The 27,548-nt window shown below is 39.2% G+C and overlaps 1 protein-coding gene and 1 long non-coding RNA gene across 2 annotated transcripts in view; both read left to right on the top strand.

Annotated features, from left to right (window-relative positions):
• LOC138145674 (uncharacterized) overlaps positions 1 to 27,548 on the top strand; it is a 432,060-nt gene that overhangs the window by 46,975 nt on the left and 357,537 nt on the right. The window lies entirely within an intron of this gene.
• On the top strand, positions 12,031 to 14,048 carry LOC138145671 (PHD finger protein 23-like). The gene is given in 3 exon segments (XM_069067327.1): positions 12,031 to 12,436; positions 12,439 to 13,094; positions 13,097 to 14,048. Coding segments are annotated over 3 exon segments (1,200 nt in total). The 5' UTR covers positions 12,031 to 12,240; the 3' UTR covers positions 13,445 to 14,048.

The raw sequence follows: 27,548 nt of genomic DNA, 5'->3' as shown, positions 1-27,548 counted from the left end.
TACAGTTATGATTGTTATCTGTTTCTTTTCCCTCATCCTATTCCTGCCCCTGTTAATGTTCATATTTTCCCTCCCTTCTCCCTTCCCCCCCTTAATAGTTTTCCTTTTGACCACTGCCTCCCTCAGTGTTCCCTTTTCGGCCCCCCTCCCTTTTCCTCCCCTTTTCCCCTTACTACTTCCCTCCCTACAAACCACTCCCACCCCCCTTTTGTAACCCTTTCCCCCTCCTACTGCCTGTAGGATATTGTTATACTTAATGAAGTATGCTATTTTTTCTTCCCATCAAGAATGACAGGAACAGATCTCATGCGAAGCTCCTCCCCCTCCCCTCTTTCCCTCTAAAATGATTCTTTTTGCTTTCCTTCTCTATAGCATCCTATGCTTAACTGGTTTTTAATCCCTCCTTGTACCAGAACCAATGAGGGAAAAGCTCATATGCTTCCTAACACCCTCCCTTTTTTTCCTCTGCTATACAGTTTTTATGCCTCTATGAGTGGCTTAATTTACCCTTTTCCACTTCAACCAGTCCCTTTGTAGCCCTTAACAAGATTTTTAAAAAATCGTCGTTTTGTGTATTTTATACTCATACCCTGTACTTGTCTCTTACCAGTTTGCTCTTATGAAATAGCAGGGTGTATGTGTGTGTGTTCTCCTTGTTTACCTTTCTAAGTCACTGTTGCTTCTCATAATTGGAGGTTGAATTTTCCATTGAGTTCTGGCTTTTTTATCAAGAAGGTCTGGAACTCTGTTATATCACTCAATGATCATCTCTTTGCCTGGAAGAATATGCTCAGTCTCTCTGGGTATGTGATCCTTGGTTGTAATCCGAGCTCTTTTGCCTTCCTGAAAATTGTATTCCACTGCCTCCGATCTTTCAGTGTGGAGGCTGACAAATCCTGTGCAATCCTCACTGTGGACCCTCGATATTTGAATTGTTTCTTTCTGGCCGATTGAAGTATTTTCTCTTTTATCTGGTAGTTCTGGAGTTTGACCACAACATTTCGAGGATTTTTTAGTTTGGGATCTCTTACAGCAGGTGTCCGGTGGATTCTCTCAATTTCTATTTTCCTCTCAGGTTCTAGTATCTCAGGGCAGTTTTCCTTAACGAGCTCTTGGAGAATGTTGTCCAGGATCATTTTTTCATCATAATTTTCTGGTAGGCCTATGATTCTCAGATTATCTCTCCTGGATCAGTTTTCCAGGTCAGTTATTTTTTCTTTGAGGTATTTTACCTCTTTTTCTAATTTTTCATTTTTGTTGTTTTGCTTGGCTAATTCTTGGTTCCTCATAGAGTTATTTGTTTAATTCTGGTTTTTAGCAAATCATTTTCCTTGGTTAATTTTTGAAGCTCCTTTTCCATATCATACACTTTTCTTTTTAGAGAGATGTTTTCCTCATTATAAAGTTTTTCGAATTCTGCTATTTTTGTTTTGAGAGAATTATTCATTTTGTCTTCTATCTCTCTCATTTTGCTTTCAAAGTTCCTTTTGATCTCATCTAGGAGAGCCTTCTGTGCTTGGGATCCATTCCCTGTTGAAGTTTCAGCTGTGGGTGTGGAGTCCACATTGTCTCCCTCTGAGGTTGGTTCCTCCCTCTGAGGATAGTAGGACTCCAGAGTCTTTGTCTTTGTAGTCTGCTTTCTACCCATTTTGAGGCAGGGTCCTAACCACGCCCTTCCTCTAGGATCCCAAGCCTTTACTGTAGAGGGTTTTGCCCTGGGCAACAGTTACTATATTTTCAGGGTCAGAGGCAGGGTTTGGAGCAAGTGGGGTTCACTCTGTCATCCCCGTCTTTGGAGGTCCTGAAAGGGGCTTTTTTTTTTAAAAAGATATCTGGGCTATGATCAAATCTCACTTTCTATAAGAAACCTTTCCATATTCCTTTAACTGCTACTATCTTCTCTTCTGAGATAGTCTTCTTTCTACACTATTTCTAGTATGAGAGTATCTAGGTATCATATGTATATATATATGTATGTATATATATACACATATATATAGTAATTTATGTTGCTTTCTTAATTAGAATGTAATATCATTGAGGGCAGGGATGGTTTTTGCATTTTTAAAAATTGATTTGTATCCCCAGTCTTTTGCCCAGGGCCTGGCATATAGTAAATATTAAAAATACTTGTTGACTTTACTATTCAGTCTTAAAAATCATTAGACAATAGTAGATGAGACCTATGAAAGCCACATTTCCTAATTCCTTAGTCTACTAGGTTTTCAGTAGCTCAAATGGATCTGGATTTGCCAATTTCTAAAGAAAAAAATTGGGTCTTCACTGATTCACTTGTTCTATTCATCTTGGCTATGTGAGAGGGACCCAAACTTTATCCTTCAAGATCAAAGACTTAGATAATAGAAATAGGCATACGAATATATTTGAAGGCATGAAGGGCAATAACCCAATAACCCAAGTGAATTATATGGAAAATGGATCTTATATTTCTGAAATAGATTGAAAAGCTGACTCTGTTAAAAGTAGGTTGACCCAGTGGTCTGTGAACCACATCCAAGGTTAAATAAGAGACTGTCAGTAGAAAGGCTTGAGTCTTATAACACTGAATCACAATGCAAGACAACAGCAAGGGCACTTTCCTTAACATTTCCTAAATGGTTCATTTTAACTCCTGTGGTGCCATGGGAGAACTGATTCCTAAAGTTTGTCAGCTAAGTGAGGCACTGAAAGGAAGGTTGGACTTGGAATCAGGAAGACCTGAGTTTAAATTCAGTCAGGCACTTTTTACCTTTGAGTATGGACAAATCACTTAACATCTCTCAGCCTCAGTTTCTTGTCTACTCCCAGAGTTATTGTGAGGATCAAATGAGATTACATGTATAAAACACTGCAAACTTTAAAGCAGTATGATAAATGCTAACTATTATTATATTTAGAGTATAGATACAAAATGGGTGATTATGAAGGTATACTTACTGAAATATCAGAGAATAAGTTAATCTTGATAGAGATTTTTTGGGGGGCAAAATTTGAGGTCTTTTACTAGGATTTGGGACCTATGATTTTGTCAGTCTAGGAAGCTATTAGGGAATGGGGCTACCTCTATCAATTCAGATTAATCTTCAACTTATATTATAGTTTTAGAGTTTCCTGGGACACTGATATTTTAAGTAACTTATCTGGGGTTTTTGGTGTTGTTCAATCATTTAGACATGTTTGACTCTTTGTGACCCCATGGAGCATAGGATGCCAGGCTTTCTACACTCCACTATCTCTTGAAGTCTGTCCAAGTGCACTTTTGGCTCTTTTTATGACATTATCCTTCTCATCCGCTTTCCTTTTCCTTTTGCCTTCAGTCTTTCCCAATATCAGGGTTTTTAGGTTATATTTTTTCCAATGAGTCCTGTCTTCTCATTATGTGGCCAATTAAGCTTCAAGTATTTTTGCCTTCTGGTGAATAACCTGAATAAATTTCTTTAATTATTGACTGATTTGGTCTCCTTGCTGTCCAAGAGACTGTCAGAAGTCTGTTCCAGCACCACAATTCAAAACCATTGATTCTGCAAGCACTCAGATTTCCTTCTAGTCCAACTCTCATAGCCATACATTACTATTGGGAAAAAAAAAAACAACATAGCTTTGATTTTATGGACCTTTGTCGACAAGTTGATGTCTCTGCTTTTCAGTATGCTGTCCAGATTTGCCATAGTTTTCCTTCCAAGGAGCAAGCTTCTTTTACTTTCATGGTTGCAGTCACTGTCTGCAGTGATTTTTAAGCCCAAGAATATAAAATCTGCAACTGCTTCCATTTCTTCTCCTTCTATTTGCCAGGAAATGATGGGACCAATTGCCAGGATCTTAGCTTCTTTTTTATGTTAAGCTTCAAGCCAGTTTTTACACTCTCCTCTTTCACCCTCATCAAGAGGCTTCTTCATTCCTCTTCACTTTCTGCCATCAGAGTGGTATCATCTGCGTATCTAAGATTGTTGATATTTCTCCCAGCAACAACCTTAATTCTGGCTTTTGATTCCTCCAGCTTGGCATTTCACATCATGTGCTCTGCATGTAAGTTAAATAAGGTAATAATATTCAGCCTTGCCATACTCCTTTTCCAATCTTAAACCAATCAGTTGTTCCATGTTTGTTTGTAACTGTTGCCCAGGGTTACACAGCCAATATATGTCTGAAGTGGAACTTAATTTCTTCCTAAGCTAAGATCTCAATACATTATACATACTAGCGTTTTCTTCCTTTTTTTTTTTGTGCATCCAATCATTAAAAAATTTGAGCATGCATCCATAATTGTTCTTATGTTCACTCATGTCTGACTGTTCATTACCCTGTAGATCATATCATGCTAGTGTTGTCCATGGGGTTTCCTTGGCAAAGATACTGCAGTGGTTTGTCATTTCTTTCTCTAGTGGATTAAGAAAAACAGAAGTTAAGTGACTTGCTCAGGGTCACACAGCTAGTAGTAAGTGTCTGAGCTGGATTTGAACTCAGGTCTTCCTGACTCCAGGCCCAGTAGGCTATCCACTGAGCTACCATATCCATTATAGAGTCACAATAATTATATACATCATACAATTTATACAAAAATCAGTTTAAAAGGACAAGATAGAGATGAAATATTTGATCCTGGCGTCTTCCTCAATGATTAATAAACTTTCCCCTGGTCAGACACTCCCAATCCCAATGATTTTGAACTTTCTAGCTATCATTGTTCAAACCTCTGTCTTCTACTGCCAGTCTTTTATTCTTTATTTCCATTCCTTTCATCTCACTCTCCCTCCCACCAATGTCACTTTCTAGAACCTATTCACCCTTCCTACTGTGTTCTCTGGAATGTCCATTCTGTAGGCAACAAACCTGCTTTCATCTTAAATCTTTTCCTTTTCCACTCTTCATCCCCAGGTCTCTTACTGGGACCTGACTCACTCCTGATAGCACAGTTTATCTGACATCTCTTTTTAGCATTGACTTCCTTTTCACTCATTCCCCCAATTCACTAGTTGAGATGGGCTAGTTGGAGAGTGCCATGATCCTATTTTCTACTTCCAGGTTTTCCCCCTGTACCCTCATCACTTATTAATCTCGTTTCCTTTAAGGTTTATTCATTCATCTACTAGCCAATCAAAATCCTGGTAGCTGTTGTCTACTGACCTCTAGGACACACCCCTTCTTTCCTCAGTTAGTTCAGTGACTGGCTTACAATCTCTCTCCTCAACTCTTGCCCTCATACTAGGCGATCTCAACATATATATTGATCTCCTTCAGGCACTTAAACCTCATATTTTCTTAACTCACTGGTTTAACATGACATACTTTTCCACTCCACCTCAGACTCACACAGGGAATGTCATCCCCTTTTCCTTGTCATAACCCACAAATATACCACTTTCCTCTTCATGAATTCTGAAATTTCCTCATCTCATTATAATCTAGCATCATTACACCTTTATCAGCTTTGCAACCCCAAACCTTGTTCTTCATCAGCATCATAACTTTCACCCCTCAGTTCTTTCCCAAGCCATCACCCCCATGCTCACCACAACCTCCTCCCTTCTCCATTTTGACCCATTGGTGAACCAGTTTCATTCTACATTGTCTTCTCTTGAGTCCTAGTTGTATCACCAATCCTGCCCTGCCAAGTCTCGGCCTTGGATCACCCTCACCATCCACTGCCTTCACTCCTGCACAAGTGCTATCTAACAAAGCTGGGGAAAATAAGGAAACCATGTTGACTGAGTCCACTAAAAATTTATGTTACACAATGTCAGCTGGATGCCGATTGCTACAAGGCCATTCTTTTTCCAAACCCTTTCATTCCTCCTTAACACTTCCATGACTTCCCCTCTGCTCATCCTCTCACCTGAGAGCTCCTCTTTACGTGTCACATCACCCAGATGCCTTTTGCCTCTATCTCCTTCACCCGTGTCTCATATGATGAAGTACCCTTTCTTCTTTCCAAGACAAACCTCTCTACATGTGCAAGTGATCCTATTTCCATCCCATTTTCTCTAATAGATCATCCTTTCTTTCATTTATCTTCTTATCTCTGCTAGTTATTGTCCCACTTCACTCCTCCCTTTTCAGACTAAAATCCTTGAGAACAGCATCTATGATAGGGTGTCTCCACTTCCTTTCCTCTATTTTTCTTAACTCACTACAATTTTGCTTCTAATCTCATCATTCAACTGAACAGGCTTTCTTCATAGTTGCTCATGTTCTTGTACTTGCAAATATCCAATGGCTTTTTCTCAAGCAAGTTTCCTCCTTCTTTGATCTCTGTGCTGCCTTTGACATCGTCAATCTCATCACCTTCTTTCTCCTGGATACTCACTTCCCTCTGCCAGGCCATTGCCAGTTATCCTGACCTACATCTTGCCATTGGACTCCGAATGACTCTGGAGGAGAGAGTGCTGCTGACTTTGCACAACCTGCCTCACTGAAATCCAACTCATTTGCAAGTCAAGTCATTACCCTCCTGATATCATTAGTCCTCTTCCAGAACAAAGGACAAACAACAACACTTCCATCTGGATTTTCATGATACTTCTCTGTCCTAACAGTAATAGGAAGGTTTGGAAGGAGCGGATTTTGGGGAAAGGTAATATAATGAGATCTGTGATGAATGTCACCACCCATCCATGCCTACTTATCCTATGAAACTCATTGTCTCATCTAAGACAAAAATGGAGGGGTAACAGGTTCTTGCTGGTCACTTTGGAGAGCCAAAAGCACATACTGTAGCCATGAGGTGAAATCTCAGGGTAGGTGGTAGCTAAGCTCTGTGTATGTCTGAGGGTGCAAAAAGAAGGGGATTTTCTCAATGGCACTTGCACAGCTACTGGGGTGTTCAGGTAACAGTGAGTGTATAACTGTCCTGAAAGGCCAAAGCCAGATTCAAAGGGGAAAGATTTGGAGTGTTGGGAAAAAAATCCTACAAATACCCATTGGAGGGAGAGAGGATTACAACCTTTTTTTTTTTTGAATCCTTGATCACTCCCATCCTGGAACTGAACCAGGCCTTCACTTTGGAGATTGCTACTCTAAATAATGTTTCCTCTGTCATTTCTGGGGTGGTATTGTTAAATGAAAACACATTGATACCAACTCCTCAAGAGGATCTCAATTTCCTGTTAATATTCTCTTGAAGCCTAAATAAAGTTAAAATATTTTGGTCCTCTAGGCGGCTAGGTGGCACAGTGAATTGGCCCTGGAGACAGGAGGACCTGTGTTCAAATCTTACTTAGCCATGTGACCTTGGGCAAGTCACTTAACCCCAATTGCCCAGCCTTCCCCCCTCAAAAAAAAAAAAAGCAAAAAATTATATATTTTGGTCCTCATAGAGGTGTCATATTCTTTACACTGTGGGAAACCTGTACTCTGTCCCTTTGGGAGTGGGAAAAGAAAAGGCTAGAGAGGGGGAGAAACTACCATAATAGTTTATATAGAAACTAAAGTAAATCACTGAGATCATTTTATAGTACTTAAGCATTTAAAGGAACTTTATAAACGGAATTTCAAAACACATAGAATTAATAAAATAAGGAAATAATATGTTTTATATAAATGAAAGCATCTACCTCAGAATTGTCAGATTAGAATACAACAAATGTCCAGCAGTACCCTATAGTTATTGAGGTAGCTAGATGTCATAGTAGATTGGGCACTGGGTCTGAAGTCAGGAAGAGTGAAGTTCAAATGCAGTCTGAGATACCTATTAGCTGAGTGACTCTTCTGTTTGCTCAACTCTAAAATGGGATAATAACAGCACTTATCTCATAGGGTCACTGTGAAGATTAAATGAAATAATATTTGTAAAGGACTGAGAGACATTAACATTATATTATATTAATAACTAATTATTAATTTGTGCTACATCCTTTTCTTCCTATTTCTATTAAGACCTAACTTCTGAAAAAGTCAGGCAGCTTTAGAAGGGTGTAAGAGAAAGTTACACCTTCTCCTTACTTTTGTCTACTCTGTAAACCAAAGCCAGTGGAAGCTAGATCTTTTTCCCAGAACATGTCTTCCTGTCCTTGTTCCCCTCCATTAGAGTTCAGGGCAACAGTGCTCATGAAGGAGAAGGTAGCTAGAGAGGTCTGGATGGAAGTGGCTTCCAACCCAGATGCCTTGAGGCTGCTGGCCTTATGATCAAGCCAAGTTCTCAGCAGGAGGAGCTGAAGATTTTTAGCTTACTTCCTCATTAAACCAATTGGGGTTGATTTTCACTTGTCAGGAGAGTTCCCTTTCAGAAGGGATTTAAGGGTTTGGTTTCCCTTTGGTGTCTTCGGTTACTGAGAAAAGCCACTAACCATCAATTTGTTATTAGCTAGCCTAATTAATAAATATTATTAATTGCCTGTAAACTGTTTCTCAGAGTTTTTATTTGATACAGGGCTTAGCATATGTATCTACTATGTCTCCTATGTCTGGCACGTAGTAGGGGTTATATAAATCCTTATTCCCTTCCCTGCAGGCTACACACATGAAGAGAATGATGTATTTGGAATTCCTAGCCTGGAGTTAGTGTAGGCCTGCACAAAATTGGGAGGAGCTTCAAAGGATTTTAGGTGGCCAGTGAAAATGCAAATCTCTCAGCCAAACTGTTTATGCAAAAGTTTCCTTAGGGGTACATTACATTACAGCCTGTACAATATAGGGTTGCTTCCACCCTGCCCCCCACCAAGGATTTCCAATGGGCCTGCGAAAACCATAGAGAATATAAAACAGGACTGCACAACACTGGGTCCATGGGCCACATTGGCAGGTCACAAGTGACCCACTAGCAGTGTGTTGTGAAGGCCTGAGTTAGTGAAAACTCGGGTCTAATTCACCTGTGATCTGGGTAGGAACGGATAGTAAAGAGCACAGCTGCTAAGGAGGCAATCCCAACTTGGTCATTAACTCATATATGTTTAGATAAGTCACTTGCCCTCTGTGTGCCTCAGTTTCCCATTTGTGAATTGAAGGGGATTAGATTAGATATTTTAAATTTCTCTTAATTCAATTCTTTTATTATCTGAGTCAAGAAATTGCTATAAATGAAAAGAGGACTATAATATTCAACATGTCACATGTTATATAATAGAGCTAGTTACCACCTTATTTTCTCATCAAAAGTTTTCAACACATATTCACATAATAGAGGTCACAGGGCAATTGTTTGTTTTTTAAATAGAAATTTACCTTAAAGGCAATATTGTATGTGTTGTTTAAACCAAGGATGCTTTCATTTCTTTCAGAGCTGTAGAAGCCAAATAGGAGAAAAATCTAGAAATAATTTATTATTTATTTCAATTATTTAAAGCCTATAGCCATAGTATGTTTATATTGTTAAACCTTTTGGCATATAGTGTTCTGCCTATCATGAAGAATTTAGATTGTAAATCCACTAGACTTAAATTACATTTAGTTTTTCTTGTGTGTTGTCATTTTTAGTCATGTATGATTCTTCATGACCCCGTTTGGGGTTTTCTTAACAAAGATCAAGGAGTGGTTTGCCATTTCCTTTTCCAGTTCATTTTACAGATGAAGAAACTGAGGCAGGGGGCAGAGCCAAGATGGCAGCATAGAAGCAAGAAAACTCTCTGAGCTCCCCCCACAACCACCTCAAATACCTATAAAATATGAATCTAAACAAACTTTAGACCTACAGAACCCACAAAGTGACAGAGAGAAACAAATCTCCCAGTGAAGGCAGCCTGGTAGGCTGACAGGAAGGGTCCATTGAAACATGCTGGGAGCTGAGCCCAAATCTGTGGTTTTAGCCCCAGGGTAGCCCTGACCAGCAGCAACTGGAATGGGACTTTGGGAGACTGGATCACCAAGAGCTATGGAGGTTTCCACAATTCTCAACCCATAAATGTTAAAGACAAAGTAAAAGGTCAGTGTGAAACTCTGTTGGAACTGGAGGGGATAGAGGAGTGGGTTCGGTTCCTGCCCCCTGGGGTAAGAAGTGGCAGAGGCGTGGAGGCTGTTCAGCTGCTTCCATGTGGCTGCTTCAGAGCTCCTGGCCTGCAGATTGTAGGGAGACCAAGCAACCAGTCTGAGGGGTAATCACTCTTGCTCTAATCTGCTTGGATCTGGATCACTTTCTTGGATGGAGGTCCTGTGGTATGTGACCAGGTGCCAGAGCTTGTGGGGGCTGCAGAGAGGGCACCCAACTAATAGCTCTGGCATCTGCGAAAACCCCAGCAATTGGGACAAAGTTCCCCTCTCTGGTAGCAGAGTTCTACTGTGACAAAAAGCCCAAAAGTCAAGTAATTGGGTGACAAAATGAGCAAGCAAAGGAAGCAAAGCCAGCATAGCAATGAAACCTTAGATTCCTTTTTTGGGGACAAAATGGATCAAAGCATGGAATGGGAAGAAGACAACAAAACTGAGGCAAACAGGGTTAAATGACTTGCCTAAGATCACACAGCTAGTATTTGAGGCTGGATTTGAACTCAGGTCTTCCTGACCATAAACACAATGTTCTATTCCCTGTGCTACCCAGCTGCCCTTCCTTCCTTTCTGTATCTAATGTTTGGCACTTAATAATAGCTTCAACTAGTAATTTATGTAAGTTACATGGATATTTTAGTTATATATATATAGTACACACACACACACACACACACACACACACACATACATACTTGATTTTCCCCCTCCAGTTTTATCCTTTCTGTCCCTTTTGAAATTAATATTTTCCTGATTCCAAATCCTTAAAATCCCTGCCACAAAGGTTCTCAAATCTCCCTCAAGGAATTGGTAGTTCCCCAATGGTCAGTATAATCTCTGTGATTTAGCTAGTGGTGTAAATGTCTCAGGTGGTAGGTAGCAAAATGGATAGAGTGCTGGGCCTGAAGTCAGGAAGATTCATCTTCCTGAGTTCAAATCTGACCTGTAACACTTACTAGCTATGTGACCCTGGACAAGTTACTTAACTCTGTTTGCCTCTGTTTCTTCACATGTAAAATGAGCTGGAGAAGGAAATGTCAAACCACTTCACTATCTTTGCCAAAAAAATACAACCCAACCCAGATGGGATCATGAAGAGTCAGACACGACTGAAAAGACTGAAAAAAAAGAAAAAGAAAAAGAACTTTCACAAAAGAAGCGTGAGTTCAGGTGTAATTAGGATACATTTTGTTTAATGTAAGATATACAACACTTAGCCTACACAGAGATAATTGCATTGAGCTGACAATTCCTTAATGAAGTTTCAAAGTTATTAAAAAATTAATTGGGAACCTTAGAGGGAGTGAAACACTAAAAATAAGAAAATATACATGAATATGAAATGATATTGCCAAATAATCAGAGAAAATAGTTTAGAGGAGAAATAAAGGTACTGAGCTTCTGTCTTGACCCAGGAAAAGCAAGCAGACACATGTTGATGGTGAAACATCCAAAAAAATACTTCCTCCTGGGGTAGATTGATAGCCAAGGATATGACAGTTCCAGAGCCTCTTCATTGAGAAGAAATATTATAGACTACTTTGTTATGAAGCATTATGTACATTTTTATTTATTCTTCCTTATCTTTTGCTTTTCCCCCCAGCCCACCTTCCTCCCAATTCTGTGCTGTTCAAGTCATTTGATACTGTTTGTTAGATACCATCGTCTGGACTAAGTGAGATTCTGGATTACTCGAGAATGTAAACCGGTCTGTCCCACATACCATGGGAATTTTAAGTATTGAATTCAGAACAGTTTCTGTTTCGAAGAGTAGTTTTTTTTTTTTTTCTCAATTCAATGCTGAATTGCTCAGAATGTTCACTCAGTTCTCCACTTGAATTTGTGGATGAGAAGCCCTTTAATTTTAGTGTGACACAAATGCAGTCAGTGTTGGTTCCAGCTCCACGTTTGTTAATGTGCACCTATACATTCACCCTTTACTCACAGTCCTGCTAAGAGAAAATGTTTTTCCCTGGAGGGGGGATGGTGGTTAAGAGGAGTACTTAAATACACAGTAAGAGATGTGGTGTTGGGGCAACTTACAGTAAGAAGATTGTAGAGGAAGGGGGGAGAGGAGGAGTAGGGAGCAGGCGGCAGGTGACTGCGGGGTGGGGGGGTGGGGGGCCGGTCCGGGAGTGCGGGAGGTGGCAGGAGCCAGGGTTCAACCACTGGGGAAAGAGGAGCTCAGGAGAGGATAGGGTAGTGGGACGGGACCCGAACTTGGGCAGGGGTTAGGGCTGAGATTGTCTCGGGAGGGTGGAAGACTGTAGAGGCACCAGAGACAGCACCGGGAGTCTGGTGGTGGGGGGCAGGGGCGGTGCGGTGGTGATGCTGGAAGCCATGGTGGAGCCCAGCCCCAAAGATCTTCCTCCGAATCTGAAACCAGAGGCCCAGCCCCCTGAAAAACGAAGGCGAACAATTGAGGATTTCAACAAATTTTGCAGTTTTGTCTTGGCATATGCTGGCTACATTCCCTCCAGCAAAGAGGAAAGTGACTGGCCAGCCTCTGGCTCTAGTTCACCATTTGGGGAGAGAGTGCTGCAGATAGTGATGGCTGGGATTCAGCCCCTTCAGACCTTCGAACCATCCAGACTTTTGTCAAAAAGGCTAAATCTTCCAAGAGGTGGGCTGCTCAAGGAGGTCCCCCTCCACCAGGGCCCACCTTCCCTCGACGGCAGGCCTCTGACAGTGCTACGATGCTTGAGAAAATGAAGCTTAAGGACTCTGTCTTTGATCTGGATGGACCCAAAGTGGCACTCCCTTTGGTCCCTGCACCCCCAACACATGTCCCTCGGCCCCCTACTACCCTCACCCCTGTCATTGCTTCCCAGGAGGATCTCCTTCAACCCTCCCGAAAAAAGGACCGAAAGAACCAAAAGTTGGGGCCAGGTGGGGGAGGAATCTTTGGAGTGCTTCGGAGACCTCGATCAGCTCCGGCAGATGGTGAGAAGAGGTCAAGAATAAAGAAGAGTAAGAAGCGAGAGTTGAAAAAGCCGGAAAGGGGGGATCGACCGCCCCCTTCTGAGCCCCCTCGGGCTCTTCCCAGAGACACAGACTCTGAAGAAGAGGAAGAGGAGGAGGAGGAAGAAGATGAAATGGTAGCAGTGACAACAACAGTAGCAGGCAGTTGTGGGGGTGAGGCCCCACCTTCTGTACTCCCTCCACCCCCTGAGGCTCCCCGGCTCCTCCCCCAGGAGGTATCCCTACTGAGAGTGAAGCCAAGGAAGTGGGGAGCACAGAGACGAGCCAGGATGGGGATGGGAGCTCCAGTGAGGGTGAAATGCGGGTAATGGAGGAGGACATCATGGTAGAATCAGGCGATGACTCATGGGACTTGATCACCTGTTATTGCCAGAAGCCCTTTGCAGGGAGGCCCATGATTGAGTGCAGTTTGTGTGGAACGTGGATCCATCTTTCATGTGCTAAGATTAAGAAGACCAACGTCCCTGACATATTTTACTGCCAGAAGTGCCAGGAGTTGCGGCCAGGGGCCCGTCGGTCTGGTGGTCTCTCCAAGCCTGGAGAGCCCTAGGACCCACCCAAACCTTTCCCACTTCAAGTCGGAACTCTTCATAGACATCATCACTCAGGTGGAGTCCCTGTGTTGCCGCTGATCCGCGGGGACTTGAACACTGTCCCATTATGGGGCGGGGATTCTCAAGGAAGGCTGACTTGGGAGGAATGGGTCTTTCCCTAAAGCCTTTAGGACTTGAATTTTGACCCATTGAACAGGAAGGTGTCCCTGTTCCTAAGATTCCCTACTTCATCCCTTCACTTTTCTGCCAGTTGACCCTGCTTACTCCCATATCCACCAGCCCAGACTTAGGGTTGGAATCAGGGTGGGGTGAGGCAGTTGTCTATACCTCTAGTGTAATATAGCATTGCCCACCTCTTTCTTCCATCATTTGTTTGGACTCTTACCTTTTATTTTCTTGAACCCCCTCTCCCATTTCTTTCCTTTTGAAAACATTTTGGCTCAGGTGGCCTAAAGGAATTTAACACATGGGTCTCTCGTCTTTTGTGTGGGACAGGTGATATTTCCATCATCTACCCACTTCATTGTTTTAATATTGGCCAGCTGCTTGTACATACAGCGTGTTTGTAAATAAAACAAAGTGGGCTCTTTTGTGTTTATAGCCCTGTGGGGGGAAAAAAAGATTGTAGAAAGTGCAAAGCCACAAATAACAACTTTGACACCCATATTTTGCTCTGCCTTATTGAAGATTAAAAATTTAGAAGTACATACAAAACTGAACATAGAATATATTGTCTAGTATATAATGCACAGGATGCATGCACTTGGTTTTATGGATATTTGGCGTTATGCATATCAGGATGCTAATGAATTATATTTTGACAATTCTTCCTTGACCATAGCAAGTACAAGGCTGCTGCATGACTTTGGCTTGTGGAGTATAAAACAAGCCTTTTTTATCTGTAGTAAAATAACCAGTGAAATAATAGTCAGGGTCATGATGGGCCAAAGGTCAGAGGACATAAGAGAATGAATGACTAAAAGGCCCTAAGGTCAGACTGCAATTCCAGAGTCACAGGTCTTCATTTTACAATACAAAGGAGAATGGATCTTTTTTTAATTCTCCAGAAGAATCAGGACATAATCTCACATTTATTTCCTGAAGCATCTCAAAAACCTTTTGCACATAATTGTTTTTTCTCTTCCTCATCCTAGTTACCAGGGCACACAAAATAGACCTTCATTTAAGTTGATTTAATGCATTTCCTAGCTCTTTTATTCATGTTATACATAACAAACCTGAAGGAAAGAGACAGAACAGATAGCCATAATTGTTTTATTAATAGAAAATGAGCACTTTTTTAAAAGATTGAAACCACATAAGTATGGTTACTTTAATGCCATTTCTTTACCAAGACAACAACTATTTATTGAGCTAATACAGGTCTAGAAATTTATCTTGTTTAATTATAAAAATGATCAGAAGCAATTGCAGTCCTTCCTCTTGACCATGTGGAGTAAATCACCTTAGGAAATCCCACGTGCTCAGTTGGGGGTGGGGTGGTAAATTGCAGATTGGCAACAGGAAGCAGATTGATGCTGATCATGAGTTTTAGTTTATTTGGAGCAACACAGCTTACAAGTTTTCATGTTTTAGGTGGAAGATGGCCCATGCTCAGGTTTGAGTATCTGTGGGAGCTCCTACAGTACATGGGTAACTACAGATATATCTATGTCATGAGAACTAACAAAAATGCAGAGCCTTACTTTTCAACTCCATTGGTTTCTAACCTTTCATGAGCACTTAATTCCTTACAGAGAAGGAAAGAGTCACGCTGTAGAATCCCGTGGCCCATGAAGGGTAATTGGATAACATCTTTTGAAAGATTTACTAGGCTGCCAAGGATTTTGCCAGCTTTAAAACTGACTGATTCAGTGTGAAAAGATCTGAACAATTCTGACCTAAAAGTTTAAAGACAGACTTTTCCTGTGGAAGTATAATTTAGAGCCTGTAATAAAAGTGTATTGGAAAACACCACAATGAAAAATAGTCATAAATTGTGAAGCTTAACATTATGTTAAAGGACAACTTTCTTTGGAAAAAAAAAAAAGTTCCCCCACAAAGAACACCAATTGTCCTCCAGATATTTTAAATTATGTTCCCATGAGATTTCATGGATGCAAAAAAGTCTATAAAATAAGCCATTGTAAACATAGAAATATATACTTTTTTCTCCAGAGGAATTTACCTTTTCTGCTGAAATGTAGATGACATTAAGCTAATTAAAAATGACTAAGAAGTAAGGAAAGATCAATTTTAGGTTTCCACAGGAGCCAAAGAAGAGACTGAAGACAGAAAAACTAAAAGGTGCTCTGAAAAAGTGTAGCTAAGAAAAGGATTTCAATAGCCTTCTCCGACCATATTACTTTCTATTTTGCAAGAAAACACATTCAAAAAGTTCGTAATTAGTACAATAGGTGCAGATACTTAAGATGAGTCAGACTAAATTAATAATTAAACTTTTCAGTTAATTAGTCCAAGACATTTATTATTAATATCCTTAGAAATCTATGTCTGTCAGCAAAATTGGCCTCACTCTTCTGAGGCATGTTTTAAAGCACAAAACAAAAGAGTAAGATGCAAGTAAACACAATTAAGTCCTGGGCAAATGCCTGGCTTCTTGCTTCTCCTCTTCCTTCTCAAATGTCCTGCTCTCTGTTTTCTTTCTCCTAACTCCCCTCCTTGATCAAGAGGAAGTTGAGAAATGATGGCATTTCCCAAACAATACCTCCTTTATGTCATTTTCCCTCTCTGTGCATGTACTGACATTTCAATTTGGGAATATTTAGGGAATAATGCCATTTACCTGAAACTTGGGTGGCCTATGATTTGTGTTCTGGAGACTTGAAGCAAAAACAAAAACTAAAACAAAAATGGAGTAGTAGGATTTATGGATGCTCCCCCCCCCACTTTTCATATATTTATAAGAGACCCAAAATGACTTTTTATTCTGCATATAAGCTTTTAGAAAACATCACTTCTCCCATATCTAGAAAGCCTATATTTAAAACATACACACAGGCATGAAGTAAGGAAAAATGGTTTGATTAAATAAATACCAAGTTATTTCCAGAGTGTAAATTATTACACTTCTATCAACAGGTATTAGGGAAAGGACATAAGATAGAAATTGCTTGACTCTCAGAATTCTATCCGAAAGACTCAAGTAATAAGGTGGCTCTGCATTGTTTCCCTTCCCCCTCTCTTCCTGCTTAAATGTCTGAGTAATTTAAACAGGCCACCTGGAAATCCTCCCCATCATGTGGATTAGATACAGTTACCCCCTCATTTTAAGTCATCAGTGGCAATAGGAATTCCCTCTGTCTCAGCTTCCAGCTGTGGTAGAATTTCCTGCAGCCTCTTTGTTTTTAATGTTGGTCCACGACAATTCTCTTAAACCTTAGCTTATGATTGAATGGGCAGAATCCCAGAAGGCTTTTCACTGGAACGGTCACATTCAGTCAAGCTGGAAATTGTGATTAACACAGAAGTGCCCCTTCCCTGTCCAGATGCCTTTGGAGAAGGGCCAAGTGAATGAAAAAAAAAAAAATCAGAATGAAAAATAAGTCCAGAAAAAAAATCAGTGAAAGGTTGGTATGAAATCATCAGCATCAATGAGGCAGTTAACAGACCACCCACCAAACAATAATTTCCTCCTTCCTTACTATATCCACATCAGATCATATCTTTTTGTATAATCCCTCTAAGCAGAGGGCTAGAAGTATGTGGAACATTCTGGACTGGCATTGTTATGCGCTTGCTAATTGCCTTTGCCACCAAAGAGAGGGAGAAAAAAAAGCAAAATGGTCATTGACCCACCCAACCTTTTTCCTTGTCATGTTGATGATGACCATGATAGATTGAATTTTGATCATACTTTATTTTCATTATGCTAGTCTTTTGGTCAAAAAGACCAATTCCATTGGTTTCCTATTGCCTTTACGATAACTTAAGGGTTACTAGAATTTAGGGGGATAAGGAAAATCTTCATACAGATTGGAATCTTAGCTTCATCTTAAAGGAAGAGAAAGGTTCTGAGGCAGAGGTAAGAAGGGAGGGCATTCTAGGTATGTAGGATGGTCCAGTCCAAAGGAATGGAGAGAGGAAATGGAGTATCATGCAGAATAAAAAAAAGAGAGCCAGTTTGTCCATATTAAAAAGCAGAGGTGCTATTCAATAAGGTTTAAAGATAGATTGTGGCCAAGTTCTGTAAGGTTTTATAAGGGAAACAGACTTTATATTTTATCGTAAAGGCAATAGGAAACCAATGGAATTGGTTGAGTAGGGGAATCACATAGTTAGACCTGCCCTTAGGAAAATTACTTTGGTAGAACCATGTAGAATGGATATTGGATATTGGAGTTTGACACTTTGGAGAAGAGACCAGTTAGGAGACTCATGGAAAGATCTGGCAACTGATTGAATGTGAGGAAAGGAGAGAGAAGAGCCAAGGTTATGAATTTAGGAAACTGGAAGGATGGTTGAACCTTTGACAAAAATAGCGCTATACAAGATAACACCAATGGACAGCAAGCAGATTCTGCTGATTTGTTCTCCATCTAAGAGGATGGTACCATTGTAAGATTTATTGGTTTGTCATTGTTCCTTACTATTCTTCCTTCGCTTAAGACTTTAGGTGGTAATACAAATTCATACCATTCTTCTGCCTACTGTCTCCATTGAAACCTCTTCTTTCAGAACTGTGGACTAAGACCTGATTTCTCCTGCCACTGATTGCAAATGATCATAGGAAGCAATTATTAGGAAGAATTGCTTACTGAAGGCTGGAATTGTTGAATCCTATAGGACTCAAACGTGAAGTGAGATCCCAGCCAGTTGACCATGGCCCAGGAAATAAAATCCATGAACCTTAAATTCCTCAATACTGATTTTTCTTCTGCTTGCACACAATTCATCTAGTCTTTGTCTATACACTACCACTTTTTATTTGGTCTGAGAATTTTATGAGATCCAAGGGGCTTGCTACTTGAATCAGAATTTCAAACAGAGTTCTTCCCCACATAGGAATCAAAGAATATTGGTACTTAGAAGCCGTCTATCTAGTCTCCTCATCCTCCCTGAGGCCAGATTATAAAGCACTTTCAATGACACAGCACTTTATATTTGATACCAGGATTTTTTGGTGGGAGGGCTGGGGTTGGATGATATGGTCATTTCTATGCTTTAGGAAAATTACTCTGGTAGCTGAGTGTAATAGAAAGAAGCATAAGGTAGTGAGAGCAATTAGAAGGCTATTACAATAATCCAATTCAGCGTGGTGAGGGCTTGAACTAGGTTGATTGTTTTTCAAGTGGAGACAAGAGGATACATTCAAGAGACAGGGCAGCTGGGGGTATAGTTGATAGAGTGCCAGACCTATAGTCAGGAAAATTCATCTTCCTGAGTTCAAATTTGGCCTCAGAAACTAACTGTATGACCCTGTTTGTCTCAGTCCCCTCATCTGTAAAATGAGCTAAAGAAGGAAATGGAAAAAAAAAAAAAGACTCCAGCATTTTTGCCAAGGAAATCCCAAATAAGGTCATGAAGAATTAGACACAACTGAAAAACCAAAAAAAAAAAAAATCCAAGAGATATTGTAGATATAGAAATAGCAATGCTTAGCAGTTCTGAAGAGAGATCTGGAGAGTGAGGATGGAGAAGAGGCCATGAAATTTGGCAAATAAGATCATTGGTAGCTTTGAAGACAATGGTACATCTAGCATATTCAATGGAATGATGAAGTTGGAAACCAGACTGAAGAGGAAGTAGAAACACTGATAACAGAAAACTTTTTCAATGAGTTTGACTAAGAAGAGGAGAGCTGTAGGACAACTCATGAGAACTGGTTTTTGTTTTGTTTTTTTAAAGCTGTAGAGGATTGGGCGTATTTGTTGTCATCAGGGAAGGAACCAGTAAATAGGGAGAGAATAAAGATTAAAGAGAGTAGGGATAATGATGGGGAAATCTGCTGGATTAAAATAGGCAGGAGATGGGATCCAAGGTAGATGTAAGGGTTTGCTTCTAGAAGCAGAAGGGCCATCTCATAATGGGGAATGACATTGGGAGAATGAGATGAGGAGGAAGAGAGAAGAGAGATTGACTTAATATCAAATAGCAATATAAGTGAACCAGGGCTTCTAATGTCACTAATCTCTTTCCCACTCTGCTCTTGCTTTCTTCTTCACCATAACAAACTTCAAAGAATCTTCTTATGCTACCTGGATAATCTTATTTCCCATCTCCCACACATGCCTCTATCAGAAGACATGTTTGCCTGCTGTCTTCTATAAAATGGCTTCAAAAGCCAAGCAAAAACATCAAGACTTGACTGCCTAATTAAGAAAAACAAAAGCTTCCTTTAGGGAAAGCTATAAGAAATAAAAGATCTCATTAATTAGGTATTAAATTTAAAAAAAATACCCCATTCAACCCACCCCTTGACAAAGACTAAGAAGTTTTAACTTCATGTAAAATAAGATTAATGGAGCAAATGACGGCAAACACAGCTTTTCTCCTGCTCAGACTCCTCAAGTACCTAGCAATGTCTTCAGGGCTCTTTTATTCTAGCTTTATAGCCTTTCATTCCTGACTAACTGATGGAATCAGTCACTTTCTGGCAATTAACAGCAGGAGTTATATATAAGCAGTCAAAGATTCCTTTGAGGAACTCTTAATTGCTAATTGCTGGCTGCTGCCTGGGGACCTCTGCTTAGCTGACAATCCACTTTTAACCACCAATTTGCTGGGCATTATTCACTCAGTTATACCATCCTTGACTGCCCCCCCCCTCCCTCCTGCCCCCAAAAAACCCACTACTAAAAACATGTAAATCAGAGTTATAAGAGCAATTTGTACCATAACATAGTCTGTAGAGGTGGCACAATTCCCATTCCCCTAAATTACTATACCTTGTGATAATATTGAACACGTGTGTTTTTATTGATTTTGCTTTGTTTCTCTATTTTCAAGGAAAAAAAGGATTGATTTTATATCTGAGATTTTTATTTTGGGGAAATATTATACTAATATTTCTCTGAAATAACTCTGAAGGACTTATCAAGATATTTCAAAAGTATTTTGGTGGTTTCTTTAAAAACAATTTAATAAATATTTCATATAATAAAAAAATAAATTTGCTTAATTATAGTTAATGCACAGCAGTATTGGTTTTATATACCTGAACAACCATAGTCTAACGGGTTAATGACATTTAGAGGTTGTACTATCGAAAGGCATTCAAAATCTTTACCTGTAGTATTATGAAAATACAGTAATCTTACTTATTGTTACTGACTGATTACATGTGTTTGAATGGTCTATAGTCAATGGGGTGCATTAAATGAGGTCTCTTTGATGAAGATCTTAATGTATATAGAACAGAAGTATGATGAGTATCTAGTAAGCTAGATGATTTGAAGACAAAATTTAATTGAAATTGAAATAAAATAATTCTTATGGCAAAGTCAAAAGAATTCAAATACTTAGAAATAAATTATGGGAGGCGGTAATTTACAATAAAGAAAAGGTTATTTTGAGTGGGGAGTGTGGTTCAGGCTGGAAAGAAAAATATTCCCTCTGACCTTACCTTTAAATCTGTTTAAATTTTACATGTTTCTTAATATTTTGATCTTGGTACCATGACAAAATGAGTTTGTTCTATTAAGAACTTCCACTATTTCATGTTGTGAATTGAATTCTCTATCACTTACTTGAGCATTGAAAAATTATTGTATTTTCCCTCATTACCATTTTTTCCCCAGTCATTCACTGTATAGGAAGAAGGTAAGTTAGCTGCTCCCTCAAGGCTGGTTAGTTCATTTAGTTAGTGCACAATACTAATGAGGCCAGGATCTGTGAGTTAAAGCCCCAAGTGATCTAAAAAGCTTTGTTCTCTTCCCAGAGGAATGTACCCTCAAGCAGTTGTGTGCAAATGGGTGGCCTTCCTTGGTCTTAGAGGGAGGAGCTTGGGTTAGCTCCTAGTTCATTAGTCTAATTCTATCAACCAGTACTAAAAATACATCTCATAATGCTGAAAGATCAATAATATTATTTTTCACATATGACTGACAGGAAATATGTTGGAGAATCATCAAAACATAAACTGTTATTTGTTGACTTCAAGACCATTGCCATCCATGTGGCCATTTTTGCTATAATAATCATAGTGTATTAACACACTGAGTTGTTTAGATCCCTCCTTCAAGCATAACTTCTAGGAAATTAAGGATCCATTCTTTTGAGAATTATAGAATTACTTAAAGAAAAATAAAATGGAGTCCTGCAGATTTTTCAGATGAAGAAAATGACTTGCTTCATCTTCCTTCTCAGAAAAACTACTTTAAAACTCTCATAATGTAAGAAGAATTTAACATTCTTAGAAATAGAAGAAAAATGAAAATGTTTTTGGCATGTGAAAAGTGTTATGCAATTATAGTGCAGACGTTTAACATCTTCTTTAACAGAGACAGTTAAGGCTGACAAGACCTTTAAAATACATAGTAAAGCAGGATTCAGTGAATATAGTCAGTACTTATAAAGAAGTGTTGACAAAATGGTTGAAAGTAAAACCTCAAGATAATTAAAAACTTATGTTTTCTTTCTTGTTATGTGGAAATCATTATATTTGTTGAGGTTTAAACCTTTATCGAAATATTGCAAAACCACTTAGAAGATAGGCTGAGTATGAATTCTGTTAGCATGGATTGGAGTTGATTGGATTTTTAAATGGCCAAATAAACAGAACATGAAAAAGCTATATCTTTCAGTTTGTTTTTTTACTTTTTTTAGTTATGGGATCATACATTTATAATTTAGAGAGATCTCACTTAGTGATCAGGAAATTGACTTGTTTAAGGTCTCAAACATAGTAAGCAGCAGTGCTCTCATTTTAGGTATAATGGTCTATTAGGATTTACCCCAGAAAAGGTGAACCAAAAATCGCTGCAGAGTGTGTTGTCATATAAGTCTGTAAAGATTTTTCTTTGAAAACATGTTTTAATAGTGGATAGGGGTAGGAAGCTCAGGAGAAATTATGAGGATATTGTGTACCTGAAGTGGTAGATTGGAACACTGAAAAAACAGGGAATTGTGAAGGCATACTTAGTCTACCATGCAGTTTTGCTTAGTGCTTGGCTTGTTATATAGCTCTTAATCTATAGAATTTATTGGACACTACAATAATAGGCACAATCAATCTGGTAAAAAGGAAAATAATCTAACTCATTGATTAACTTGGTCCTTTCACTAAATTAACTGCTCTCTTTTGCCAAAGGGATTAATCCAATAACCCCAAGTCTTTATCTGTCTATGTTATCTGGCAAGGAGAAATCATAATCTCAGTTCTTTAACTCCTTTAGCTGATCTTTTAGCTGATACCTCTGTAGTTAGGTTTACATCTCATTAATATGAAGGACTTGTTCCAGGAAGACTTAGACAAGGCTTTCTAGGTTTAGGACAAGGATTGTGAACACTTGACCAAGAGGGGAATAAGTGTGCCTTTCTCCATGGAGATGGATTCCTACAGTTGGGCCTTCTAAAGGTGAGATTTTCTTTTCCTAAAGTCAGGCAGTCATTACCTAATGTGAACATATACTTCTAATTTACAATTCCTGAGACTTATCTAGTTTATGAGTTTTCCTGCTAACTGCTGCTATTAAAAGAAGAGTATAAGACCATTACTGTCATAATTGGTAGAGGTTTTTGATGTGCAAAATTGTATACCTATAAATTTCAAAAAAACTGCAAATTGCAATAGAATCTTCCTGGCATGTTCAGCTCTTAGCCACAGCACATTAAGTAGCAATTTCCTTTTGTATTTAATTTCTTTTGAATGTCACAGAGACTATCCTGTGGGTTTTCAGAAGCTTTCAATTTTACAAGTACCTGTTTTTTGGGGCTTTTATTTTGATGTGTGTGTTGGCAGGGCTTTTATTTTTGAGGTGTTTACAACTCTTTTTGATCTATTCATGTTACAGGATTAATTACATATGAGATAGAAACATTAGGTCATTTATCCTTTCACCTTGTGAATGAAAAAAAATATGCTCAAAGGTGTATTTTTTTAAACAATGAAAGGAATGTAATTAAATGGTCTTTCTATGATATGAAGGCAGAGTTTATTTTCTGCTTTTCTATTTGTTCAGAACATGAGTTTCATAGGTCATCTTTAACTTTTGTTTTTCCTCATCACTAATAATAGGTCATAGTAGTATTTAGTCCATTTACTCTGGGCCCTGAGAGGTGGTCTTAAAGGATTAGCCTCTTCACTATTGGGATTCTTCCCCTCTACCTTACGGTTTTGTAATTTAGTGTATCAGGACTTGAGCCCCCAGTGTTGTACATGGTCCCATTCTGGCTCCCCTGATCCCTTCCCCCTCCTGTTATTCTAACCAGCCATCTTTCTCTCCTTCATGGAAGTAAGCAAACTTTGAGGTTTAGCCTGCCAAGGGAAACCTGCAGCCCATGAAAATTAAAATATGTATTAACCAATTCCTGATTTTTTGGCTTCTGTAAGTTCCTGTTTATGCAATCCCTGATCATTAGGTGCATGATTTGCCTTTATATACTGGCCTTGCCCTTGTTGGCTGCTGTTCGATTTGGGTCTGGCCTTAAGCAGTCCCTCAGCACTAATAAAAGTCCACTTTCAATTCAATTTGTCCTCGGGGGTCTCTTTCTCTGAGTTTATTTGGTATAACACCAAGTACCCTCATCAGCCAGTGGTACCCTCTATCTCTGCCTAGGTAGAGCTTATTTGGTATCAGTCCTGTAAGGGTTATGGGATTTAAAGATCTTCCATGCCCCATTGGACTTGCTGACGTAGCAGGAAGGGGCGGAGCAAGAGGAAGCGGAAGCCAAGCTAGTGTTCCTTCGTGGCTGGCGGTGGTGGCGATGGCGGCAGCAGCAGCAGAGGCGGTGGCAGCGCAAAGCCCTTTTTGACTTAGCCATAATTTCTGCTAAGGACTCCTGCTGAGGACTGCCAGCGGCCGGAGCTGCTGGGAGCTAGCTTCCCGAACGCTGGGTGGTTGCTGTGAGTGGGGAGAGGAGGACCTTTGCCTGAGGTAGCCTGTTCTGTTTTAAAGGCTTGAAAATGTGGGTGCTTTCTACTTTATCTACCTGTGCCAATATCATAACTACTCTGATGGCTTTCACTTTCTGGTTTTGGGACTCAGTCTTTTGGTATCTTAATAAATTTTCTAGTTTATTTCCCCATATGGCAAGCATGACATATTTTGTAATGGATAATTATATCAGCATATTTGTAATCTCCATAGGCATTGTGAATATGGCATTGCTGATACAGTCCCTAGCCATGTCTATACATTTTGACTAAGGGTGGGAGAAATAGGGGACTGCTTGGCCCCTATATAAATCCTTCTAGATGGCCTAAACTCTGGTGCCTTTTTTTACAGGAGGACAACACATCAGGTAACCTTCCTTGACTTGTCTATGCTGTTTTGGGTCAGGTTGTCACTGTGTACTGAATAAACCTATTTGTTTTATCTGCTTCCTACTTCCACTGCCCTTGCAGCTTCCTATGTGCCTCCTGGGAATTCCCTTTGACAAAACTGACCTCTGGCTTTGTATAAAACTGTTCTAAGTCCCTCCCATAGCCCCACCCCCACCACAACTTCCTAAGCAGAGTCAGTATCAATGGGGCAATGGGAAAAAATCTGGGTATTAGAAGGTTGTTTTTCAAAGCACATAGTAAAATGAGATATGGATGGCTAAAGAAAAGGGAGAGATGGAAAGACTAGGGGAGAGAGAGATAAAGAGAGAGAGGGAGAGAAGAGAAAGAGATTGGGGATAGCAACAGGGAAGGAGTCACTAGTGAGTGAACATATAGAGATGTTTTTGAAGTATGGAAAAGGGTGTATGAGGGGTCTCATGACAGATAGCACTTGATATATCAATAAAGAAGGAAGTGAGTAGGAAATGGAGAAAGTAAATGGGTAGTGGTGGGGGTCAAGAGAGATTCAATCACAAGGGATTTTGGACAATCCACAAAAATAGTTTAAATGATTATATCCTATAGGTGGAATCTTAGTTCAATGATACACTCTTTGAAACACCACTAAGATGCAATAATACCAACTGCTAACATTGTATAGCATTTCAAAATTTACATGTGTGGAAAAATATTACCCTTTTAAGTTCTCTGGAAATATGAAAAAATGTTTTTCAAAATTTTATTTCTGTTTTCTAAAAGGGTCTTTACAAAACCCTTGGAAAAACCCTTTGGAAAGTTGAGTGACAAGTCTAGCACAAAAAAGGCTTTTCTTAGGAAAATGGATTAAGTTAAATTTAACCAAATGTTATGCTTGTTTTTTTCTGGTTATAGACTCCCCACCTGAATTGATTGGACTCTCCCTTCTCCATAGAAAGGGAAGTGGTCTAGGCAACTTGGTAACTTACTCAACAATTTTGGAATGTTAACTTAAACTGTATTTTTATATAATGTAATCTTTTTCTTGTTCAAGATTCCTATCGATGTCAACTGCAATCTTCTTGGAGGCCGTGAATCATATTAGAAGAGGATGTGGAGTGGGGAGGGGATGACTTTGCCAGTCTGGGCACCTCTCTTTTTAAACTAGAAATAGCTTAGATACTGATTAATGTTAAATTAGATAATCTTTCATTCCTGGCAATTAAGCCTAAAAAGGCAGAATGCAGTATTTGTATTAATATGTTTTTCTTCAACACAAAGCACTTCTTTACAATATGCCAGATAATTAAGTGCAAGTGTTATTTTCAATCCAATTTTAAACCAAGTGACATAGAGGCTAAGTACTGGTATTGGATCAAAGAACCAGGCTTCAAGTCACCTCTGTGTATTTAAGTCATTCTTTGACCTTGTTTTCCTCATCTATAATGTATGGGTGTTGGAATAGCTAAACTGGTAGGTGTCTCCTAGCTCTAAGTCTATGTGCCTATAACTTGTTTACTATTATATAACTAGTAAGTTGCAGAACCTGGATTTGAGGTCAAGTCTTTTGACCCCCAAGTCTAGTGCTTGTTTCATTGAACCACACCGTCTTCATATATGCCGTTCCCAAAACTGCATCTTCAAAACATCAAGTGAAAGGGAGAATAACATTTTTTCTCTTTCAGTTGGACAATGCATATTTGGTCTTAATATTATTTTATCTCCTCCCTGAATTATCCTTATATATTGACTTTCTTTAACATATATAACTGACTGTTCAGCCATAACCTATCTTCCCACACAGAAAGTTGTTTTGCTAGTTCTGGAGGAGGAAAAAGTTGAGTTTAGTTGATTGAACTGTGTGAGTGTGTTTATATGATACCCAACAGCTGCCTTGCTTTGGCATTGTGTACACATAGTGAAATGATTCAAAAATATGCCAACAATTCTTCTTTACTTGTCATGTATAGTACTAGTGTAACAGTTGTTACCAGCGAGAAAATTCAAACCCTCTCTATCCCAAAGACTATATTCCCTTGGAACAAAGACACTTTCTATGTGTTGAAAGGCTTTTGAGTCTTGCAGTTAAGGCAGAATAATGAAAACAGAAATCAGAACAGTTGTTCTATGGATATATTGCCCAAAGAATGTGGTGGGTGAATACTGAAGGAAATTCAATATTCTTGTTGCCAGTGCATATATTTTAAAAAATGTACAAATGTGAATTAAATATAAACCAAATGTCTTCTAACTAAACTCTAAAAGTGTTTTTTTTTTTAAGGAAAAATACTAAATTTCTTGTGTGAAGTTATTGTCATAGATTTAAAAAAATTTTATACCCGTAAAGGAACTTAAAAATCATCTGATCTAATTCCTTCAGTTAAGAGATGAACTTAAGTAGTTACTAGGCTCCAAGTTTTATTATTCCCAAAGCAATGCTTTTTCTGCAACTCTCTCTCTCTCTCTCTCTCTCTCTCTCTCTCTCTCCAATGACAGTTAAGTGCCTACTATGTACATGACACTGTGCCAGGATATCAAGAAGAAAAAAGACACAGTTCTTACACTTAAGAAAATTGCAATCTAATAGGGAAGGTTCAACAAATGCAAAAGTAAATATTATACACAATATAATATTAGGAGCAAAGGAGAAATTCACAATTGTTTAGAATGGTAACAAC

Source organism: Petaurus breviceps, unplaced genomic scaffold (assembly GCF_028583685.1).
Source record: "Petaurus breviceps papuanus isolate PSGF00001 unplaced genomic scaffold, PetGlider_PUasm1.0 90743, whole genome shotgun sequence".
In the NCBI taxonomy this organism is placed as follows: Eukaryota; Metazoa; Chordata; class Mammalia; order Diprotodontia; family Petauridae; genus Petaurus; species Petaurus breviceps.
This window is presented reverse-complemented; position numbering and strand designations above follow the sequence as displayed.